The 18,844-nt window shown below is 36.4% G+C and overlaps 3 protein-coding genes and 1 long non-coding RNA gene across 10 annotated transcripts; 3 read left to right on the forward strand and 1 right to left on the reverse strand.

Annotated features, from left to right (window-relative positions):
* Positions 1 to 766: 766 nt before the first annotated feature.
* LOC126611684 (uncharacterized) lies at positions 767 to 2,128 on the forward strand. Its single transcript, XM_050280059.1, has one exon. It carries the CDS (start codon positions 871 to 873, stop codon positions 1,447 to 1,449), a length of 579 nt encoding a protein of 192 aa, XP_050136016.1. The 5' UTR covers positions 767 to 870; the 3' UTR covers positions 1,450 to 2,128.
* Positions 2,129 to 3,876: 1,748 nt separating this feature from the next.
* Positions 3,877 to 6,881, forward strand: LOC126611404 (uncharacterized). Of its 7 annotated transcripts, XM_050279682.1 has the most exons (5): positions 3,877 to 4,279; positions 4,357 to 4,468; positions 5,020 to 5,109; positions 5,538 to 5,600; positions 5,739 to 6,881. In XM_050279682.1, the coding sequence occupies exons 1-5, from the start codon at positions 4,243 to 4,245 to the stop codon at positions 5,743 to 5,745; spliced, it is 309 nt and encodes a 102-aa protein (XP_050135639.1). In that variant the 5' UTR covers positions 3,877 to 4,242; the 3' UTR covers positions 5,746 to 6,881. The 7 variants fall into 7 exon arrangements, 2 of the variants coding, with proteins under 2 accessions (XP_050135639.1, XP_050135640.1); XR_007618830.1 differs by having other exon boundaries at positions 4,558 to 5,600; XR_007618832.1 differs by having other exon boundaries at positions 4,558 to 5,109; positions 5,538 to 6,881.
* Positions 6,882 to 7,996: 1,115 nt separating this feature from the next.
* LOC126611403 (homeobox-leucine zipper protein ATHB-15-like) lies at positions 7,997 to 15,063 on the reverse strand. The gene is made up of 18 exons (XM_050279681.1): positions 14,062 to 15,063; positions 13,725 to 13,884; positions 13,226 to 13,326; positions 13,034 to 13,124; positions 12,552 to 12,647; positions 12,352 to 12,465; positions 12,183 to 12,266; positions 11,876 to 12,031; positions 11,693 to 11,767; positions 11,454 to 11,560; positions 11,174 to 11,366; positions 10,805 to 10,990; positions 10,553 to 10,633; positions 9,955 to 10,089; positions 9,521 to 9,846; positions 9,187 to 9,292; positions 8,505 to 8,654; positions 7,997 to 8,311 (listed from the first exon to the last, which is right to left on the reverse strand). Exons 1-18 carry the CDS (start codon positions 14,268 to 14,270, stop codon positions 8,165 to 8,167), a joined length of 2,517 nt encoding a protein of 838 aa, XP_050135638.1. The 5' UTR covers positions 14,271 to 15,063; the 3' UTR covers positions 7,997 to 8,164.
* LOC126611405 (uncharacterized) lies at positions 15,022 to 15,521 on the forward strand. The gene is made up of 2 exons (XR_007618834.1): positions 15,022 to 15,096; positions 15,219 to 15,521. It is a non-coding gene; the product is annotated as an uncharacterized LOC126611405 (long non-coding RNA).
* Positions 15,522 to 18,844: the final 3,323 nt, after the last annotated feature.

Below are 18,844 nucleotides of genomic sequence, written 5' to 3' on the forward strand. Positions count from 1 at the left end.
AATAACGTGTAAATATATTATGGAAATTACCAATTATAAAAGGTGTATATGAGTTATTTTTAAAATCTATACAGTTCGTTAGGCTAGCTATACTATTGTATAAGACTTCATGTTCATGTCTATTTGGCGCTTGTTTCGAAACAGTTCATCGGTGTTTTGCTCATAATTTTACATATATAAAGCATATCAAGTCAATCGCTTCAAGTTTTTATATTTTCCGTTGCTGTTACTTTGATATATAGTCAATGCTTTCAAAATTTGAGATACTTCACTTTAATTTTGTCAAATAAAGACGGTTTGAATGTGAATTCATATTATTTCCCTCCAACAACACAAAAGATTAACGTATGGCATTCCCACTTAGTAAATGTTTAATACCCAAACATAGAGTCATGGGGTATAGAATGTGCCACAGCCTTTCATACTATATCCTTCAAAAGAAAAATAAATATGCGACCTTTTCATGAAGCCAGAACATCCTCCACCACATGATCAATTGGAAAAAGAATAATAAAACTCCATGAAAGTTCTGTAGCAAGTTTCAGCTAGCATTTATTTCAAACCTAAAAAAGCAAAACATATTTCCTTTTCTTTCAAAACTTTCTTGAAAAATCTAGCACGGTCACGAAACTATTCACCCCTTCCGTTGATAAGTGACAAATGATTGAACAATATCCATTCAAATAAATAATGGCTGGAGGGCCAAACTGACTACTATAAATAGGCTACTATAGACCTCCTTCTACTACCATGTGACAATCTTCAGAGTTATTTGGCCAAGTTAACTAACTCTTGCTTCCCATTGCCACTCAATCCAATTAGCTTAAGTCCTACGTTAGGGTTTTTTTGTATTCTCCAAAATTTTCAAACATGGCACCTCCTGGAGAGTTTATTTCTGGCTCTAGGGCCAACAACATCTCCAAGTGTAAGCCACCAACGCTTTCATTCTCAGCAGATAGCCTTAAAAGAACAATATCCGACATCTCTTACGAGCTCATCAAAGAAGTCAAAATTGATCAGGATCTGAAATCCCTTCCGCCAATATCTGAGGTGGAAGATGCAAAGTGTGAATGTTGTGGCATGAGTGAAGAGTGCACGCCCGAGTACATAGACCGAGTGAGAGACAAGTTCTTGGGGAAGTGGATATGCGGGTTGTGTTCTGAGGCAGTGAAAGAAGAGGTTGAGAAAAATGGAGGAAATAAAGAAGAGGCTTTGAATTCACATATAAGTGCATGTGTTAGGTTTAACAAGTATAGTAGGGCGTATCCGGTTTTGTTTCAAGCTGAGGCTATGAGGGAGATGTTCAAGAAGAGTAAGTCAGACGGGACGGGCATGAGGGCTAAGTCAATTAGTCCGAAAGACAAAGGAGGGCCAAAGGGGAAGATTGCTCGGAGTTCAAGCTGCATTCCAGCGATTACGAGGGAGATGAACGATCTCTCCATGGCTTGAAGGCTAGGCATATAATATCTGATCATGATCTAGGGGACATGGTTTCGTATTTGTCAACCTGCTCTCCCCTTTTTATATGCTAATCATTAACTCGTATAGCTTCCAAATTAACCTTCTCAATCCCTATTAGGGTTTCTCTTCTAATCATCTTGACTCACAACATGTACCGGTTACCTAGCTAATGGACCGACCTTTTTCCTTCTTGGTTTTTTGGGTTAGTCCAAACCCTCCTAGCTATCATTGGGGCATCTTCAGTGTCTACTGGATTGTCTTCTTAACCCTTTCCTTCTTTCAGTCACCCTCTTGGGTTTTCTTTCGGTGGTATTTAGTTTTCCTACTTCAAAGCCATGCATGTACTTATGCTTACCTATGGGGTTTTTGGGGTTTATTAGTACTAAATGCTCCATCACTGCCCTTCTCCCCTAGGGTTTGATTTTCCTTTTTCTTTAGTTCGCTAAGCTTATCTGCAGTGAGATTAATCATTTGCTATTTCTGTATAAATAAGAAGGGTTAATTGTTAGTTTCTGTGAAGAGCTACTACGATATCGATCCTCGATTTGAATCCAATATCAAGTCTCTTTATCTAATTTTCATTCTAGCTATATGTATCGGAACCCATGTAATTTAAATATATATGCGTGGTTTCAATAATAATCGGGTGTTATATTCTTCTGGATAATATATTTGGTTTATGTTTTCTCTTATCAATGGACTGCAAGAACACTGAAGAAAGTATCACAAATAGCTATCAATACTTTTAATCATAGTGCAGCGAAATTAGGTTCATTTGAAAATTTGTTTTCTGTAAATGGTCCATGCGCGCTGGCAATAGAGTGTTTAAGGAAAACTAATGAAAAGAGCTTGAAAACTTTGAGTTTTAATGATAAGGACAAAATAAAGGGTGAAGTGAATAGTACCAGGATTGACTTTTTAGTGTAAAAATGTGGTTTTTCGTTAAAGTGAACAGTACTGGGTGCTTTTTGTTAAAGTTCCCTAGAGTTTATTGGTGGAACGGTAGAGGGGAAAGGATGTGGGGTAGTGTACCAAAATAACATTTTTTAAAATTTCTAGTTTGTTTATTTTTTATTTTATTTTTTTTCTTCATCAGCATAAATTAACAAATATTGCCCTTTTTCTGAAAAGGTACTAGATTAATTTTTTTTTTTTTTTTTAATTTGGTACGAGAAAATTTTATTGATATGAAGAAAAAAAAAGTTAAGCTGAGTTAGAAGGACATAAACCTTACCCCTTTTAAAGCAAAAAAACCTAAGTACATGATAAGAAGAGGGAAGAGGGACATAAACCTTACTCTTCTTGAAAAAGAAAAAATAAGAAAAAGAGGGGGACATAATTTTACCCCTCTTGAAAAAGAAAGTACAATAAAAAGAGGGGAGGACATAGAACCAAACCCTCTAAAATAAAACCTAAAAGGTAAGAACCTGCAAGATAAGTTGCAAAACAAACAGGATAATCCAAAAGGTTAGGTAAAAAAATGTGATCAAGAAATCTAAATGCAAAAAATGAAAATCACTATTGGTAAAGCAGCATGCCAAACAAGTGAAGACTAGAAAAGCCGTAAATGATGATGTTTTATTCTATAACATGATGCATGTCTCAATTTTTTCTCTTTGGGATTTTGTTTTTGAATATACATTAATCAATCCACAAAAAAATATTAATTCAGTTTGTACTAGTTCAAAGAAAATATTAACCGAGCAAATTTTTATTTCTTCCTTGAACATGATTGGCTTGGAAATATTCTACCATGGTTTTTTTTGTCAAAATAGTTCTAACATGGTTGAGTTCTATAGTTTCCATTGCTTCAAGAAGATTAATTTGAATGTAAGCGGTTTCATTGTTCCCTTTTACAACTTCTTATTGCAATAAATTCTACTGGTTAATAATAGAATTTTTATCACCTGCAAAAGTAGGGATAAAAACACTTAAAAATACTTACAAAAGAACAAAGTAATTGTAGTATAAATTGCTCAAGCAAAGTCATTCTTCACAAGAATTGATATGAATAACTTGAATTTAAAATGTATTCTTAACTAACTATTCAATACAAGTTTTGAAAAAGCTTTGAAATAGTGAATTGAAATAACGAAAATAAATAAATAAATAATTGAAATTGGTTTTTGTAAACTCGGCAACAAAAAGACAATAAAATAGTTGTTGAGAAAGCGGAATCAAAATTGAAGTTACGATGAAGATTTTACAGAATTACGAATCCGAGAAATACTTTTGTGAAAAAAAAAATTATTATTTTATATTTTATACTTTTTTTTTGAAATTATTATATTGTTATGTTATTATTTTATTATTTTTTAATTTGATAATTTAAATATTTTAATAATTTATTTTCGCCCGTGGGGCCCACACCCCATACTCTTCCCTCTCTTCCGTGTCTCCCACTCTTTTCGCCCATCTCTGATTAGTCATCTCTCTCTCTTCACACTATCTCTTTCTCTCTCTCTGCAAAAGCAGAGACCATACTACACCCATCTCGTCGGAACGACGAGCACCACCATCAGGACTAATCATGGGCCACCGTCGACTGCCGTGATTCTCTCTCTCAGCCCTCTCTTCACCTCTCTCTCTCTCTCTCTCTCTCTCTCAGCCATCTCTTCCCTCAAGCCTCTCTTTTTCCCTTTCTCCGTGAAACTCACTGGACCACCACCGCTCTCTACAACAAGCATTACCGCCACAAACCCGAAGCCTACCTCGTTGCTTGGCTGTAAAACCGTATACTCAGACCTCAAGCTGCAATCACGAACCCGGACCTCGATCTCCATGGTTCCCGGCAAGTCACCACTATTTTCCGACCAAGGTAGGTCTCGGGAACTCCCATCTCTCGTCCTTTTTCGTCGTTTTGAAAGATTTTAAGGTTTTAGGCCTTTGTTGTAGGGTTTGGTGACAAAAACTACTCGGGGAACTCCAACCCAGTTTTCTGGAGAGAGATCCGGCGGTTTTCGAGCCGTTTTCAGGCCAACTCCGGCCACGGCCGAGGAAACCAAAGGTATATTTGAAATCCTTGTTCTTTGATCTTCGTTTTGGTATATGACATGGCAAGGTTTAATGAAGTTTTAGTTGGTCTACATTTTCCAGATTCCGACGATTGCAACGGCAACCAGCCGAAGAGGAAGAAGAAGAGGAGGATAAAAAAATTTAAAAATTAAAAAAAAAACAAGGGCCTTAGGCCCAAAACCCGGTCCAAAATCCTTGGCCCAAATCTTTAGCCCAACCAGCCCATTTACGAATTGGATTCGGAATATTCAGGAATATTCAAAGAATATTCCTTGTGTTGATTTTTCGGAAATTTCTTGGAAACCCTCCTAGACTAATATCGACGTCTTGAGTCCGTTTTTGACATTCATTTAGTGAAATTCCGAAGTTTTAACATAGTTGACCACTGGGGCATCTCAGCTTACTTTTCGTTGACTTCTTACGAAAATTGCCCGGGATCCTCCTTAGCATATTTAGACGCGCTGATTCTGGATCAACCGTCCGTTTCTCCAAATTCAAACGTTTTAATTGAGTTTTACTAATGTGTTTCAATATTATGCTTAGGTGCGATTACTATCGGAGACTTCGGTTGTTCCAGAATAAACGAAATAACGGAAAATTACGAAATTATCATAAATCTTACATGATGCACAGGTACGCATACTTTTATGGGATTTTAATTATGGTCATGATTAATATTTTATTTATTACCATTATGTCAATGTGAATTATCGATTTACTGTTGTGTGATCGTATTTACGTTATCTACTCATCGTTGCTGCACCGATGTTAGTCCTTACTCGAGTCAGGGCCAGTCTTTCACGTGTATGTGCACATCGCACCTTACGCTCACTTTGGATCCATTGTAGATGACATTCCTGATCTAGATTGTTATAGGCAATTAGGACTTGTATGTGATGCACATAACGCCAGTCTTCACATGATTGTAGTACTAAAGCGTATATCATTATTACACACAATTATGTTTATGTCAAAATATCTCTGCATGAACTCGTGTGCCAGCATGTGTCGATGAGCACTTGATATGATCTGTTTGCTTATGCAAGATTATGCGGTTACAGATGTGATGTTTTTACTTACGAAATATTGTGCCGTATTGAATTTTTGAGCTATTGCAGGCTACGGTAAGTATTTTCATACTATACGTAGTATGTATATTTGAAAACTATACTTGTTTTATGGCGAGGGGTTATAATGTTTTCAAAAGGTTTTTATAAAACTTTATTTTTAGGCTCACTCACCATTGTTTTTCACCCCTCCAGGTTTTAGCAGTTGAACTTTCGTATCGACAAGGATTCTTGGAAAATCTGGTATTGGAGACTACCTTCGATGGTATAATTCTCAATCCACTCTGTTGTACTTTACTTATACTCTGAGAGTACGTGTGAAATGGTCTTAACCTTTTTAAACATTCCAAACAAGTATCCAACATATGAAAATGTCACATCCGCCCCAGTTAATTTTCCAAACATAGATCATATATATTCAAAAACCACAAACTCGGTATATCATGGTCAACATTAATATTAGTTGCCTCAATATCAAAAATTTCAAACACAGTTTATATTATATGGAACCAATGATTTGAAATTATATAAGAATGGCAATCTCCTAACAAAGAATAGGGTTAAAAAGTCAGATAGGATTTCAACGAGTTTGTTTCTGCTCATGTGATTTCCTCATTCGCCGATTCTCATCTTGTAAAGTTTCCAGTTCTTCTTTATGGGCGGGTGGTGAAGATGGTAGTGGCTGTATCATGGCAGTCCATACCATTTTAGCAATCTTCATGACCGTCTTCTTGATGTTAGCAGCTTGAGTAAGGGTGGAGTTTGTGGTTTTACGTTGGGTTTGGAGGTGATGGCATGTTGAGGGTGGAGTGTCATTAGTTGGTGGAGGGTATGCTTCCATAACTTTCTATTGATTTTGGAGACAAAGTAACCTAGTTAATTTAACAGATTTTTAACTAGGCTTAATGCATGTGACATTTTCAATAAGATGAGTACTTGTTTGGAATGTTTAAAAATGTTGAGACCAATTTAGAGTGACACTAAAAACTCGGAGAATTTCAAGTATTTAATTCTAAAGAAAAAGACATCAGAATTGCCATTGAGAGAAATGTGTTTTGAATTTTGTAACCACTTGAAAAGAAATCAAGGCTGGGGAGGTAAATAAGGGGAGACATTAAGAATGGATGCTCTCAAATAGCATAAAAAGGACCGTGTAGATCATTGTTCAAGGTCCTGCACAAACCACACTTTTGCACTCTATCGTTCTAACTGTCCATTCGACACTAGGTTGAAATTATATTTTTTTATGGTTTCTTCAATTTCAATTTTCGCATTGTTTCATTTTACTTGTATCCAGTACTTCAATTTAGTATTATAAATTTAATTTCATTCCCTGCACTTCAATTTGTCACTTGCTTGTTCTCACTTTTACCTTTTTATTTTGCACTTTAATTTAGATGTTAGCTCTCTATCAATTCCATCGTCATGCAGAGTTCGTTCGGATTAATGCGATTTACCATGCACACTCACGTCATTTATTGCACTACTAAAAAAACCAAATCCATTACACATTCATCATAATCATCACATGCAAGTATACTAACGATTGCTCATCCATCACGAAGACATTTGAATTCACACATCACGTTACAAGGCCCGTAGTTGAACACTAAAAAGCCAATCAAAGTTCTTCCACATGAGACACATAGAACCCTCGACCGACACACGTTCAAACCTCAATTGCCCTGAAAGAAAAATGATTCATGTGCAATCAAAATATTTACTCTCCCATCCCCTAGGCCGAGAGTTGGCACGCCCGCACATCAAAGGGACAAAGATCCCCAAATCCTCGGCCCACTTGCTCTATGGCCGAGGCCTATTATAAGATCAACACTTATTCAGTTAAACATCAAAATCTTGGCAACGTTTACCGAAAAGTAAACAATTATTTATTTGATTGATTTATCAAAAAGTTAAGTTATAAAATGTGAACTATAATGCAAACGGTTTTTCGTGCAACTCTCATTTATTATTTTCCTAATTTAACAATATAATCGGACCACCACTTAGTATTGCAGTTTAATAATATTTTTTTTTAATTGTTTACTATTGATTTTTCAAAAAGTTACATTATAAAATGTGAACTATAAAGCAAACGGTTTTTCGTGCAACTTTCATTTATTTTTTTTCCTAATTTAACAATATAATCGACCAGCTACTTAGTATTGCATTCTAGTAATATTTCTTTTTACTTGTAAATGAGATCTTAAATTCAATTCTCATTAAAGACGAACTCGAATCACATTATTACTAGCCATTATGAGATTAAACCCACCCCTCCTCTTTAGTATAAATAATTTTGTTTGTTCCAACCAACATAGTTGGATAACTTAGGAATGCAATCCTCATTTTCTTGGGGAGGACAGCATTAACATGCCTAAATCCAATACTCCTTTCCAAAACCACCCGAAAAAAATAAAAACTGGAAAATAAATTGAACAGATCCAAAGCAGTTATAGAGTACGCAACAAGAATCTAACAAAACTTAAGTCATAACATCCATACAGCATTTTATCACATCAAAAGGACAGAAGAGATGGTTTAAACATGAAGGGTTCAAAGTCTCCTCTACTCAAGCCTATCATATTATGTCTTCTAGTCTTTGTGACCTGGTCCCGATATCAGACGAAAGACCAGTTTACAAACAAGAAACACATGCAGTGAGCCGTCTCCTCTTCGTTCAACACCTTCCAAGCCACCGCTCTCTCATATGACACCGGTCGCCCCATGCTCGAAAGACAGATGCCACCTGGAAGACATGTGAAACCCTACAAAAGTAGCACAATGAAATCACTACAAAAGCTTACAACCCTACGAATATCGTGTTTTAGCAATTCGATCTTTATATGGATTCAAACAACGCATTGGGGTGTTGAACCATAGCTCGTCTTTAGCACCATAGCATGTTAGTTAAAAATGACATGAAAGAAAAGTATATGATTCAGAGATGTTCTACTACACCTGTTGCATTATTTGGGGGAATTCCGAGCATAGAGTCTTTCGTCCATGGTCATCAAATATCTTTTCCAAAGTTATGTCTTGGAGCGCAACCAAGGTGGTCTCCAGCATGTCGAGCCCTGCCTGGTTTGCAAAGGTGAAAACTGGCAATGCCTGCAAAAGGGGAGTTCCATAGCATATTAGAATACGTAGGCAAGATAACAACTCAAAGAATGATGCACCTTCATTAGAGCAACTCCAGCCTTGCTGGTTGCTCGAGTGTCAGGCGAGGAGAAAGGGCCCTCGGGCCGGTGGGAGCAAATCCAGCGGGGAAGGGCCCGAGTGAGGGTGGGAGGTCGAGCGAAGGGGGGGTGGGGAGTCGACGGGCCTGTGGCCCGAGGGTTTTGTATTTTTTTATTTTTTTTGTGTCAGAGAGAGAGAGAGAGATAGCTTTTGTAATTTTTTATTATTTAAACAAACATAAAAAACTATTATTTTTATTGCTTATTGCCCGGGGGGAGGGTTCCAAGGGTGGAAATGTAAATGGCAATTACAGTTCATTAATGGTAATTACTATTCATTTAAGGCAGTTACTGTTCAATAGGGTGGATTGAATAGTGGATTGCCAGGGGGGGAGGGCTCCATGGGTGAAGTTGCTCTTAAGTGTTGTATTGGTTGATTTTTCGAGGTTGTGTAACATGCTCACCTTCAGAGAGCAGCACATAATTGCATCCGAGTGATGCCACAAGGATTTGAGGATGGATTCACTTCTTTCATTGCCAGATTTGAGCAGCTCCACACCCAAATAGCACCTGCAATATCAATAGTATTACAAGCTAAGCCACCTATATGATCATCGCATGGTTTCACAGATCAAAGTTTCTTATTCCAATTTGTAACGTTCATTGCAACAGAAGAAAGAATAGATAACATGTTGCGGGTGTGCCGAAAAACCCATTTTTTATTGTTGCACAGTGCATCATATATTTTAGTCTAAATAAAAAGGGGAAGAGAGAGAGAGAGAGAGAGAGATATAAAACCTGTAACTGTTACAGATCCAACGAGCAAGTGTTTGCGCTTCAGGAGTACCAAGTGGTGACCGAAGACCAGCCTGTGAACTCAAATGTGAAGGAGAGAGAGCTAATGCCACCCTCTGAACTGACGATATAATGCTGCGAACATATTGCCGGGCCATGGATGCTACATGCTCTTGCATGTGGCTCTCACAAGCAAATTCAAATGCTATAGTCATCACAGATCTTACACAACCCGCATTTGCAGAATATTCACCAGATCCTTTATTTCCAGTTGGCCCAATTTCAAGAGCAGAAGCAAGGTCCAAGGTGCGATTTGGACTGGCAGATTCCTGAAACATTTTTCAGAGCACTATTGAACATTTCCATAAAAGATGTAGTGCGGTATAAATTCTGACAGATAACATCACTTAGGAATGGGATTTAGTTTTGAGGCTAACCTTCCCATAATCAAGAGGAATGATGCGAAAACCAGACGGTAGAAGAGGTGCATCATCAGCAAAAGAAGCATCAATGGGAGCGAAAATGAGTTCAGCACAGGAACCCACAGCATTCTCATCCATTCCACTGCACAGCTATTAAAATAAAATGGAAATTAAGCAAGAGAACCAATTGGTTACAACAACAACAAAGCCTTTTCCCACTAAGTGGGGTCGGCTAAAGAGAACCAATTGGTTAGCCAAAAAAAAAAAAACACATTGAAAGAAAATGGATTTCAAGTCAACAAAAAAAAAAAGAATAGAAACTGGATGCAACTACTTATCCATATCACTTGTCCAAGTTTTCTGCTCTCTCGTCTTTCTTTCCCTAAATACTTTATCACAGATTCACAGGATACTTTGATAGGCACCAAACATGTTTGAGATTAAAAAATACACGTAAAGAAAAAAATCCTAAAGGAACATAATATATATCGTGCACTCCCAATGTGCAAGAAGTCTATTAGGTTAAGAATTAGTCTGTTATTAGGCTTTGACAGTCCAAGTTAACCTATGAATAAATACCATCATTAACACAATTAGAATAACTGACACTTACTTGCAAAAGAAACATTTCTCTCGGCATCATTGCATCTTCGAGAGAATGGCCAACACCTTCCAATTTAATGACTTCCAAGAACTAATAAGTGCAAAAAAAAAAAAAATAAAGTATTAAACAATTAGAGAACAATATAGAGTTCTATATATATATATTTTGGGGGGGGGTGTGTGTGTGTTTTATGAAGTTATAAACCATTGTGAAACAAGACTTTTTAAATGGGGAAAAGTTCCTAGACGTCAACTTGCTTACCTCTTCATGCTCAAGAGTGTGGGCCAGGGGAAGTATAACTTGACCTCCGAAAGTTCCAACTCGAGACCCAGCTAAGCTACAAGGCCCGACTTTAACAGCTGCAGCTGAGTAAGCATCAATATTGTTGTCTGCCCATTCTGATCTGTGCTCACGCAGGAACCGAAGAAGTATAGCAGGGGGTACATTCTGGGAGAAATAGTAGACAACAAACCAGGAAGGTTTAAGAAGATGAGCTCAATATGAAAATTTTCGTCATTGTCCATTTGAAAGGTCACCATGATACAAATAACGAAAATAACATGCATGCATATCTTAACTTTTATTGCTAATCTCCAGTTGATTGAAATGAAAGATGGGAAGCAACCTAACCTGTAACAGCATCGATGCTTTAGCACATAAGACGGAATTACTGACAGCTGGAAATCCATTACCAAAGGACAGGTTTAAGCCCATTAACTTGTCAGGAGACGAGTTTATGAGGATAGTAACATCATCCATGCCATCATTTCCCATCAATGACCACCCCTCATCAGTAAATCCATTAAGTGCCTCATTAAAACCCCTGGAAGAAAACTCCATTAGCTTCCAAGTAGCAAAGAACCCTTCTCCAACTGACAAATATATATTGAAACCACCATTATATACCAACCTGCTAAGCCTTTGGCTTAATGCTCGTAGAGCTGCAGGGCGTCTTCCCCAACCTGTGACATTAGATTGGGAAACCTCATGCGCTATCTGCCTCAGCTGACGTAAAGCCTGAACGTACGTTAGAAAGACTAATTAAAAACTCAATCTCCCCTTTGCCCTTATAGCATGCTTGTGATATACAGCTTGTTAGTTTTGAACCCTACAAACAATGTCCAAATATCTACCACCATATGGTCTTACCGCCATTGTCATCTTTTGAGCAAGGACAGCTGATGATTCATACAATGGGCGCAGGACTTCAGGCACGCTACAAGGCTGGTTGATGAAACACATTTAAGAGTTACAATTATTGTAATGGATGTATCAGAACAAAACTAAATTGAAGACGATTATCTCATTACGCTTCATGAATAACATATTAACCTCCAAATCCATATGGTCAACAATATGTATGATTGAACCTCCCCCTTCACAGGGTCGTATAAGGTATCCACTAGGCAGCATTTCTGCTCTAACAAAATGCTGCACTGGAGGCATGGTTGGACCATTCTGAGTGTTTTTCAGAGATCTCATACAAATCTGAGCATTGTACACAACGAGAACAACTTCAGTTAAAGTGGTAAGTGAAGATGTATGCCATATGTATTTACTTGTGTGCCATGAATTGCTCGATCAACAAGATAGTTATTTGGCAATATGAATCAAAATTCACAACTTTGTGACAACATACCACAAGGCTGCCATCCTCTAAAATAGAAGTATAGCGCAACAGCCAGAAATCACAGGCAGGCGCCAAAGTTGTCGGCGCATAGAGCTACATCAGATAATTTAAAAAATTAATAAAATAAAAAATAAGGTGGTAAAAGAATGCTCTAACTTACAATACAAGTAGAACCTACCTGCATGTAGAGCAGCTCAATGGTTCCACCGTTTGCTGTAGGCAATACATTTAAAACATCTACAGCACGGCAATCACGTAACCACAAAGGTAGATCTTTGAGGATCTCCGCAACCTAAACATAATATAGTCAACAGTCAATCATACATTCTCTTAAATTCAAAGGAGGATAAAACAGACAGACAAGTCATGTTAACTTACCCTGGTAGGGTCTAGACCCACCAGGCCGCAGGCACGTGCTGCCACTCCAGTGCAACCATGAGAAATAGCAACGATTCCAATGGAATCCGGACCAGGCTGAGAAATCCAGAAGAGATAGCAAGAAAGAAACATATTAAAAAGGCCTAAATTCCCTTTAAAACATAATAAGCAAAATAAAAAGTGCAGCCTAATGTATTTCATGAGAACCATACAAACAAAAATTGAAGTCCTGCTAACTAAATGGGAAGAGCGTAACGAACACCAATAATCGAAATGTACTTTTCCATATTTATAACAATTCAACTACATCTCGGAACGTAAGGATTTTTATTTCTGATATAATTTCATATCATTGAAAAGTCAATGTTTAGAACTATAACTCCACTGTCAAATTGTTCAAGCATTTCTTCCTCACTTAATCAAATACATATACGAATACTTCAAAAATATATATATAGAGAGAGAGAGAGAGAGAGAAATACCTTCATTCCAGGCATTTGGACCCACTCAACAGCAGTTCCAGTAGCCTTTGAAAGAAACTCTGCTAAAGTTTCTTCTGCAATGGACAAAAGTCTAGCAAACACAAGCAAACAAAGCACGAAACCATAAGCCACAATGCCCGATGAACTGAAAAGGACTTAACAACTACATCCCACTACTACTAAGTTACTAACCCTGCAGGACTTGCATCCCTTGGCGGATGCTGAGGTGTCAAATGGTGTTGGCCACTCGTCACCACCGATTCACAACTTGTGTCTTTGGTTGCAAGCGTTGTCTGTAACAAAAATAAACAAACTTCACATGTCAATTACATTACCCCATAAATTCAGAAATTACGATAAAAAAAACAATTATAATTCAGGACATTTTTGTTTGCAATGCTTTATTATAAACTACTCTAATTTACACGGAGGTGCATTCGAACTTTGGCGTAAGGAGTCCGGCCAACCAAATGGCCTAACCCACATCTGAATAATACGTATTACGGTATCTCATGTTGCTCACTAATTGATCTTAAAAGGGAAAATTTCTATCTTGGGTTTTGAATGGTTAATGATTTTAGCTATTCTAAGATTCCAAACGAGAATGTTAAAATTTCAGAGAGACGGACCAGCCGCCCGTCCACTACTAATCAACAACGAAAAGGGTCTTGAATGGTTAATGAATTCTCACCCCCTGGGTATGCTGACGGAAATAACCATTTTCATACACCAAGTGAGACACCTGCTTCTGCAACCTATCATTTTCTTCCATTAGTAGCTTATTCATAGCAGTGAGCTTCCTGTTGACAGCTTGGAGGCGCGAAGCCTCTTTCCTCTGCTTCTCCCTACATCTGTAAAAACCAAACCACAACCAGACAAGCCCACTAACATTAACTTCCTTCCTCAGAAAACAAAGTAAATGCAATGTAATTAAGATTTTTGAACAAGCAACTTAGCACAAATAAGGAAACCAAACCCCATGCAACCAAATAAATCCAGAATTTACTCAAGATCCAATTTTTGTTTACCTTCTGTTCTGGAACCAGACCTTAATCTGTTTTGGCTCGATGTGGGAGAGAATCGGGCACTCCCGAATAAGCTGTTGGCGACGAATCGAACTGGGTTTGGGGCAATCATGATACAGCCTCTCAAGGGCTTCAACCTGCTCAGGTGTGTACCTCACATACTTGCCATTATCCAATGCATGTTTATTACCATCCTTGCAGGACATAGCCATTTCCAAATTCTCAGCTCAGAAATCACTTCCAACCCACAGAAAATTACACCAAACCCAGAAAACCAAACCACTTTCCAAACCCTCAGAGCTCCAAAACAGACCAAAACAACAACTGAGTGTGCACCCAAATGTGCAAACTTGCAGACACAGATAGCTAATTATTTAGAAATAAATTAAACTTTTCGAGGATAGAGGATAGAAATAAACCGACAAGGGACAGCACTATCCTTAACTGGAACGGAGTTAGCACCAAACACAAAGAAGCTGTACAAATCTTTCGAGATCAGCAACCACAACCGATCTGCTCCCCAAACGACCACTACCCAATAAACGTTTTGAGATGATAAACACGAGTTACTGAGCGAGTGGAATCAGTGAGTGGAACGACTCCTCGTACACCCAGCTGGGTAGACCGGTCTCTGTTCTACGGCCTGAGAACCAGAGGAAACGTCACCGTGTCGCCGATCTCGATGGCTTCCATGTCCAACCCCCGAGACATTTTCTAGGACTTAAAGGGTTGAAGCAGCATGGTTTGCGTGCGGGATTTGGGTTTTGGGAGCTGAAAGTTGGAGGGTATGGAGCTGGAGTAAGAAGAAGAACAAAAGGTAAACCACTAGCGGTATGTTTTGCTTTGTTTCTCGCTTTGGTTTTTTGGTTTGCTTTTCTTGTTTCTGCTTTCGGATTCATACAGTTTTGTTGCTGCTGCTGATGATGATATTGTTGGTTTTCATTGGCTCGTCACTTTCGGCTCAGATGAGGAGAGAGAGGGTGAGAGAGGAGAGAGGAGAGAGGAGAGAGAGTGTTCTTTGCTCGCTCCACAGTGTAGGTAGCTAAAAAATCTTTACCTTTGAATATCTTTTCGTTTTTCTTTCACGCTTCTTGAATGACCAAAATGGCCTTGAACTCAATTCGCATGATTACTTTTCTTCAATGCCTTTGAATTTTCAGACCAACCAACCACAGTAAAAACTAAGATCAAAGTGGGCCAACCGGATGCAACCACGTATACAATGAGAGTTCTTGCCAACAACAAATGTATACCATGTTTCTCGTATAATTATGTCATCAGTAATTCTGATCAAATGTATTCCCTGTTTCTCGTTTTGGTTTTGATTTGCTTTTCTTGTTTTTGCAGTAACTTACGATTTGAATGCAAAATCTACTAGTTTTTCGATTTATTTAAATGTCATTATATGTGACTCATGTAAACTACGTATGTATATAACGCTCTTCTAATTATTTCTTTACACATTAGCTATGTGATCTTTGCTAAAAAAAAGCGTTGCGTACAGAGAATTCTTCATAACAAACAAAGATTAAGCAGCATCAGTTATTATCATCATTTTTTTTCTTTTTGATTATGTGATGTCATTGGAATTTACAATCTCTATTACCAAATCACAAAAATTCAAATTGAGGTCAAGTAAAGAAGTGGGATTTAGAAATTCCAAAAAAAAATAAAAAAATAAATCTCTCCAAAAATTGAAAGTATTAACCTCGGTACAATCTCATTTACCAGATTATCTAACAAAAATGAGCTAAGCGTTGTTAGTTTCACCTGTTATGAACTTAATTATGACTCGTGTCAATAAAATAGGATTTAGAAATACCAAACAAAATTCTCACGCAAGCAGAAAAATGCCATTGACACTTTAAAATATCATTTTACACTTTTTATACGTGTAATTTTTTTAAATATAAAAAAATTGTAAAATGTCTTATTGGAATGTTAATAAATTATTGTGTTATTGCATGTATGAATCAAATTGGGTGGTTTTTTTTTTAACAAACGATGTTATCTACGTTAAGAAGATAAGGAAGTAGGTTAAACCTCACAATAGGCAAGCAATAATGTGGTTCAAATTTATTTTTTAGCAAAAATCGAACTTAAGACCTCTTATTTATAAATGAAAAAAAATGTCACTAGATCGTAAGATTAAATGAAACTTAATAGATTATTTTATTTTATTTTTTAGGAAGATACAATTTGAATCAAAGGTCCTGAAGAATTTTTAGGATCTTTCTATTAAAGGGAGTTAGTTAGTATCATTCATGATGGCAATTGGGTCAAAAGGAAATATTAGAGGAAGATGTGCAGTCCCTGCAGAGTGAGAGATAAAGCGCCCATCAGAGAAAGAGAATAAAAATAAAAATAAAGTAAAAAAATAAAAAAATAAAAAAATAAAAAGAGAAAAGCTTTTGAAATACTAAAAGGCATGGCGAGGCAGCAGAGGACACCATCATTAGCTTTTTGCATGCGTCTCGATTTCAAAGCTAATACCAAAAAAGAAAAAATATTATTACTTGCACACCAGACACACACCAATATTTTTTCTTTCTAATTTTCTATTTATTTGTCAGCTTCATTTTGTATTATTTTATTTATTAGGAGGCTACGTCATCATGATCACTATGCTATGGAATACATCCTACTACATCATGGTAATATTTATATAAGACATTTTGGATGCGGTCCCTAACTATCAATATTCTTTGATTGAAATCTTGTTAGTTTTTAGTTTTTTATTGAGGTCCCTGACATTAATGTAATAATGTAAGTTACAATATTTTTTTAATTAAAAATTAAAAATTGAAATTTGTAATTGTTTATATTAATGAGATTTTAAATAAAACCCATAATTTATGGGATTAAAAATAATAAAATATAAATTATACTCTCTATTATATTGTGTGTGTGTGTGTATATACATATATGTATGGGTACATTAACCAAAATTAACAAAAACAATTATTGTACCAAAATATAGATACATTCTTAAATCAACGAAAAAGAATGTACCAATATAAGTTTAAACATGGATTAAAAAATTTGAATGGATTTTATATTAAAAAAAAGGGTATATTTTACATATAACAAATTGATATATTTGAGAATGGGTATATTTAAGATTAAAAAATGAAAAATTATATGAATGGGTACATTTAAGATTAAAAAATTGAGAATCTTTTTATATATAAAAAAAAACTAATAGGTACAAACTTAATTTAATTTAATTTTTTGAATTGAAAATTAATTAGAAGTTTAATAGAGGTGTGAGTATTAAACCCTAAATTAATTACTAATTTTTATATTAAAAAATTATATAATAAACATGTAAATTCATTATCACATTAATGCTAGGGACTTTGATCAAAATTTGAGAACTAATAAGGTCTTAGTCAATTAACAGTAAAAACTAGGGAACGGATACTAATTTTTTCTATTTAATATTTATAAATAATAAATATTTCGATGGTATTTGCATTCGTATGCAGTAAAATGGAGAGAATGCAGGCACATTATACTCTCATTGCTGATAAGACATGTGACATTTGAGATGGAAAAAACAAATGGTGATGTGATGTGTTTGCAGGGATAATAATGTTGCTGATTATTTTGAACTGAATTAGTTTCGAGACTTAAGCTGCATTAGTGTGGCATAAATTAAATATTATAAAAATAACGAAACGTTAGATGCATTGTCGAATTAAGTCATAACCTAAATTTTTTTTTAAATTTAAATATTTTTTATCATTTTTTTAATTCATCTTATTAACATGTATTGATATTAATCCACATTTTTTTGTCCGACTCACTCTCTTTTCCCTCTCTACATTTCCTTTCCTTTTCTTTCTCTTCTTCACACTGTCTAGAATTGCTCTTGTCGACATACTAGTTAGTGACAACCCCTCTCATCACCTTCCACAAAAGCTCATCCTCGTTTAAACCTTTTGTCTCGTTCAAACCTACAAGATCTTTGGAGCCCACCTCCAATTTTGTTTTCTCTTTGCTATCAAACACCATAACTTAAGGGTGCATTTATTGCATCGGACTATCTCATACTGGACTAGCTTTAATGACTAAGTTGGATTGCCTTAGAATAAACTAAGCTAGACTAACTTAGAGAAACATTTGGTGCAGTGTCGGATTAAAAAGCAAGATAATTAATAAATTCTAATAATATTATATTAATTTATCTATATCTCTATTAATATTTTATTCTTAATTCTCTCAATTTTTTTTCCTTTTGTTTTCTTCTGAAAACTCTTTCTCTTCTTTGAAACCCAATTTCACACTCTGAGATCAAATCAAAATCAACTCCTGACAATTTTAAATTCCACAATTTGAGTTTGGCATCTAAGGCTGCTTACCCCATCTTCACAGTCGACGACCTTAAGCTAACGTCATCCCAATCCAAGACTTTCATCGTCTTCGTAGCCATCGTGGGTGCCGACGTTCTTAGCCTGCAATATTCCTTCATCATCGTCATATTCCTCACCCACCACTGGGTTCACAAGGAATCCGTGATTTGGGTTTCAACGGCCGTCGTGTTCCTTACCCACCATTAGGTTCACAAAGATCCTGTGATTCGGGTTTGAATAGAGATCATCAGCGGCGATCTGTGCCCACAACGGTCGGAGGTGGTGCAATTATATGGGTCTTGTTGGAGGAGGAAGAGACATAAGATAGTAGAGAAGGAATACAGTTTTAGCTAGTCTCCTCCTTTTCGAGGGCTCTTGCTAAGAACTTCTAGCGAGCCTATTAGTCCACACGAATCCCCTTTAGTCTCATT

The sequence above is a fragment of the Malus sylvestris genome, chromosome 17 (genome assembly GCF_916048215.2).
Source record: "Malus sylvestris chromosome 17, drMalSylv7.2, whole genome shotgun sequence".
NCBI classification, from domain to species: domain Eukaryota; kingdom Viridiplantae; phylum Streptophyta; class Magnoliopsida; order Rosales; family Rosaceae; genus Malus; species Malus sylvestris.

What these genes read in the sequence shown, in the direction of transcription:
- LOC126611684 (XM_050280059.1), top strand. Translation starts at nt 871, where the DNA reads ATGGCACCTCCTGGAGAGTTTATTTCTGGCTCTAGGGCCAACAACATC.
- LOC126611404 (XM_050279682.1), top strand. Translation starts at nt 4,243, where the DNA reads ATGGTTCCCGGCAAGTCACCACTATTTTCCGACCAAG. An exon ending in ACCACTATTTTCCGACCAAG is followed by an intron (nt 4,280 to 4,356) that starts GTAGGTCTCGGG and finishes CCTTTGTTGTAG; the next exon opens with GGTTTGGTGACAAAAACTAC. An exon ending in CACGGCCGAGGAAACCAAAG is followed by an intron (nt 4,469 to 5,019) that starts GTATATTTGAAA and finishes TATTATGCTTAG; the next exon opens with GTGCGATTACTATCGGAGAC.
- LOC126611403 (XM_050279681.1), bottom strand. Translation starts at nt 14,270, where the DNA reads ATGGCTATGTCCTGCAAGGATGGTAATAAACATGCATTGGATAATGGC. An exon ending in AGGGATGCAAGTCCTGCAGG is followed by an intron (nt 13,125 to 13,225) that starts GTTAGTAACTTA and finishes TGTGTTTGCTAG; the next exon opens with ACTTTTGTCCATTGCAGAAG. An exon ending in TGGATCTGTAACAGTTACAG is followed by an intron (nt 9,293 to 9,520) that starts GTTTTATATCTC and finishes TTGATATTGCAG; the next exon opens with GTGCTATTTGGGTGTGGAGC.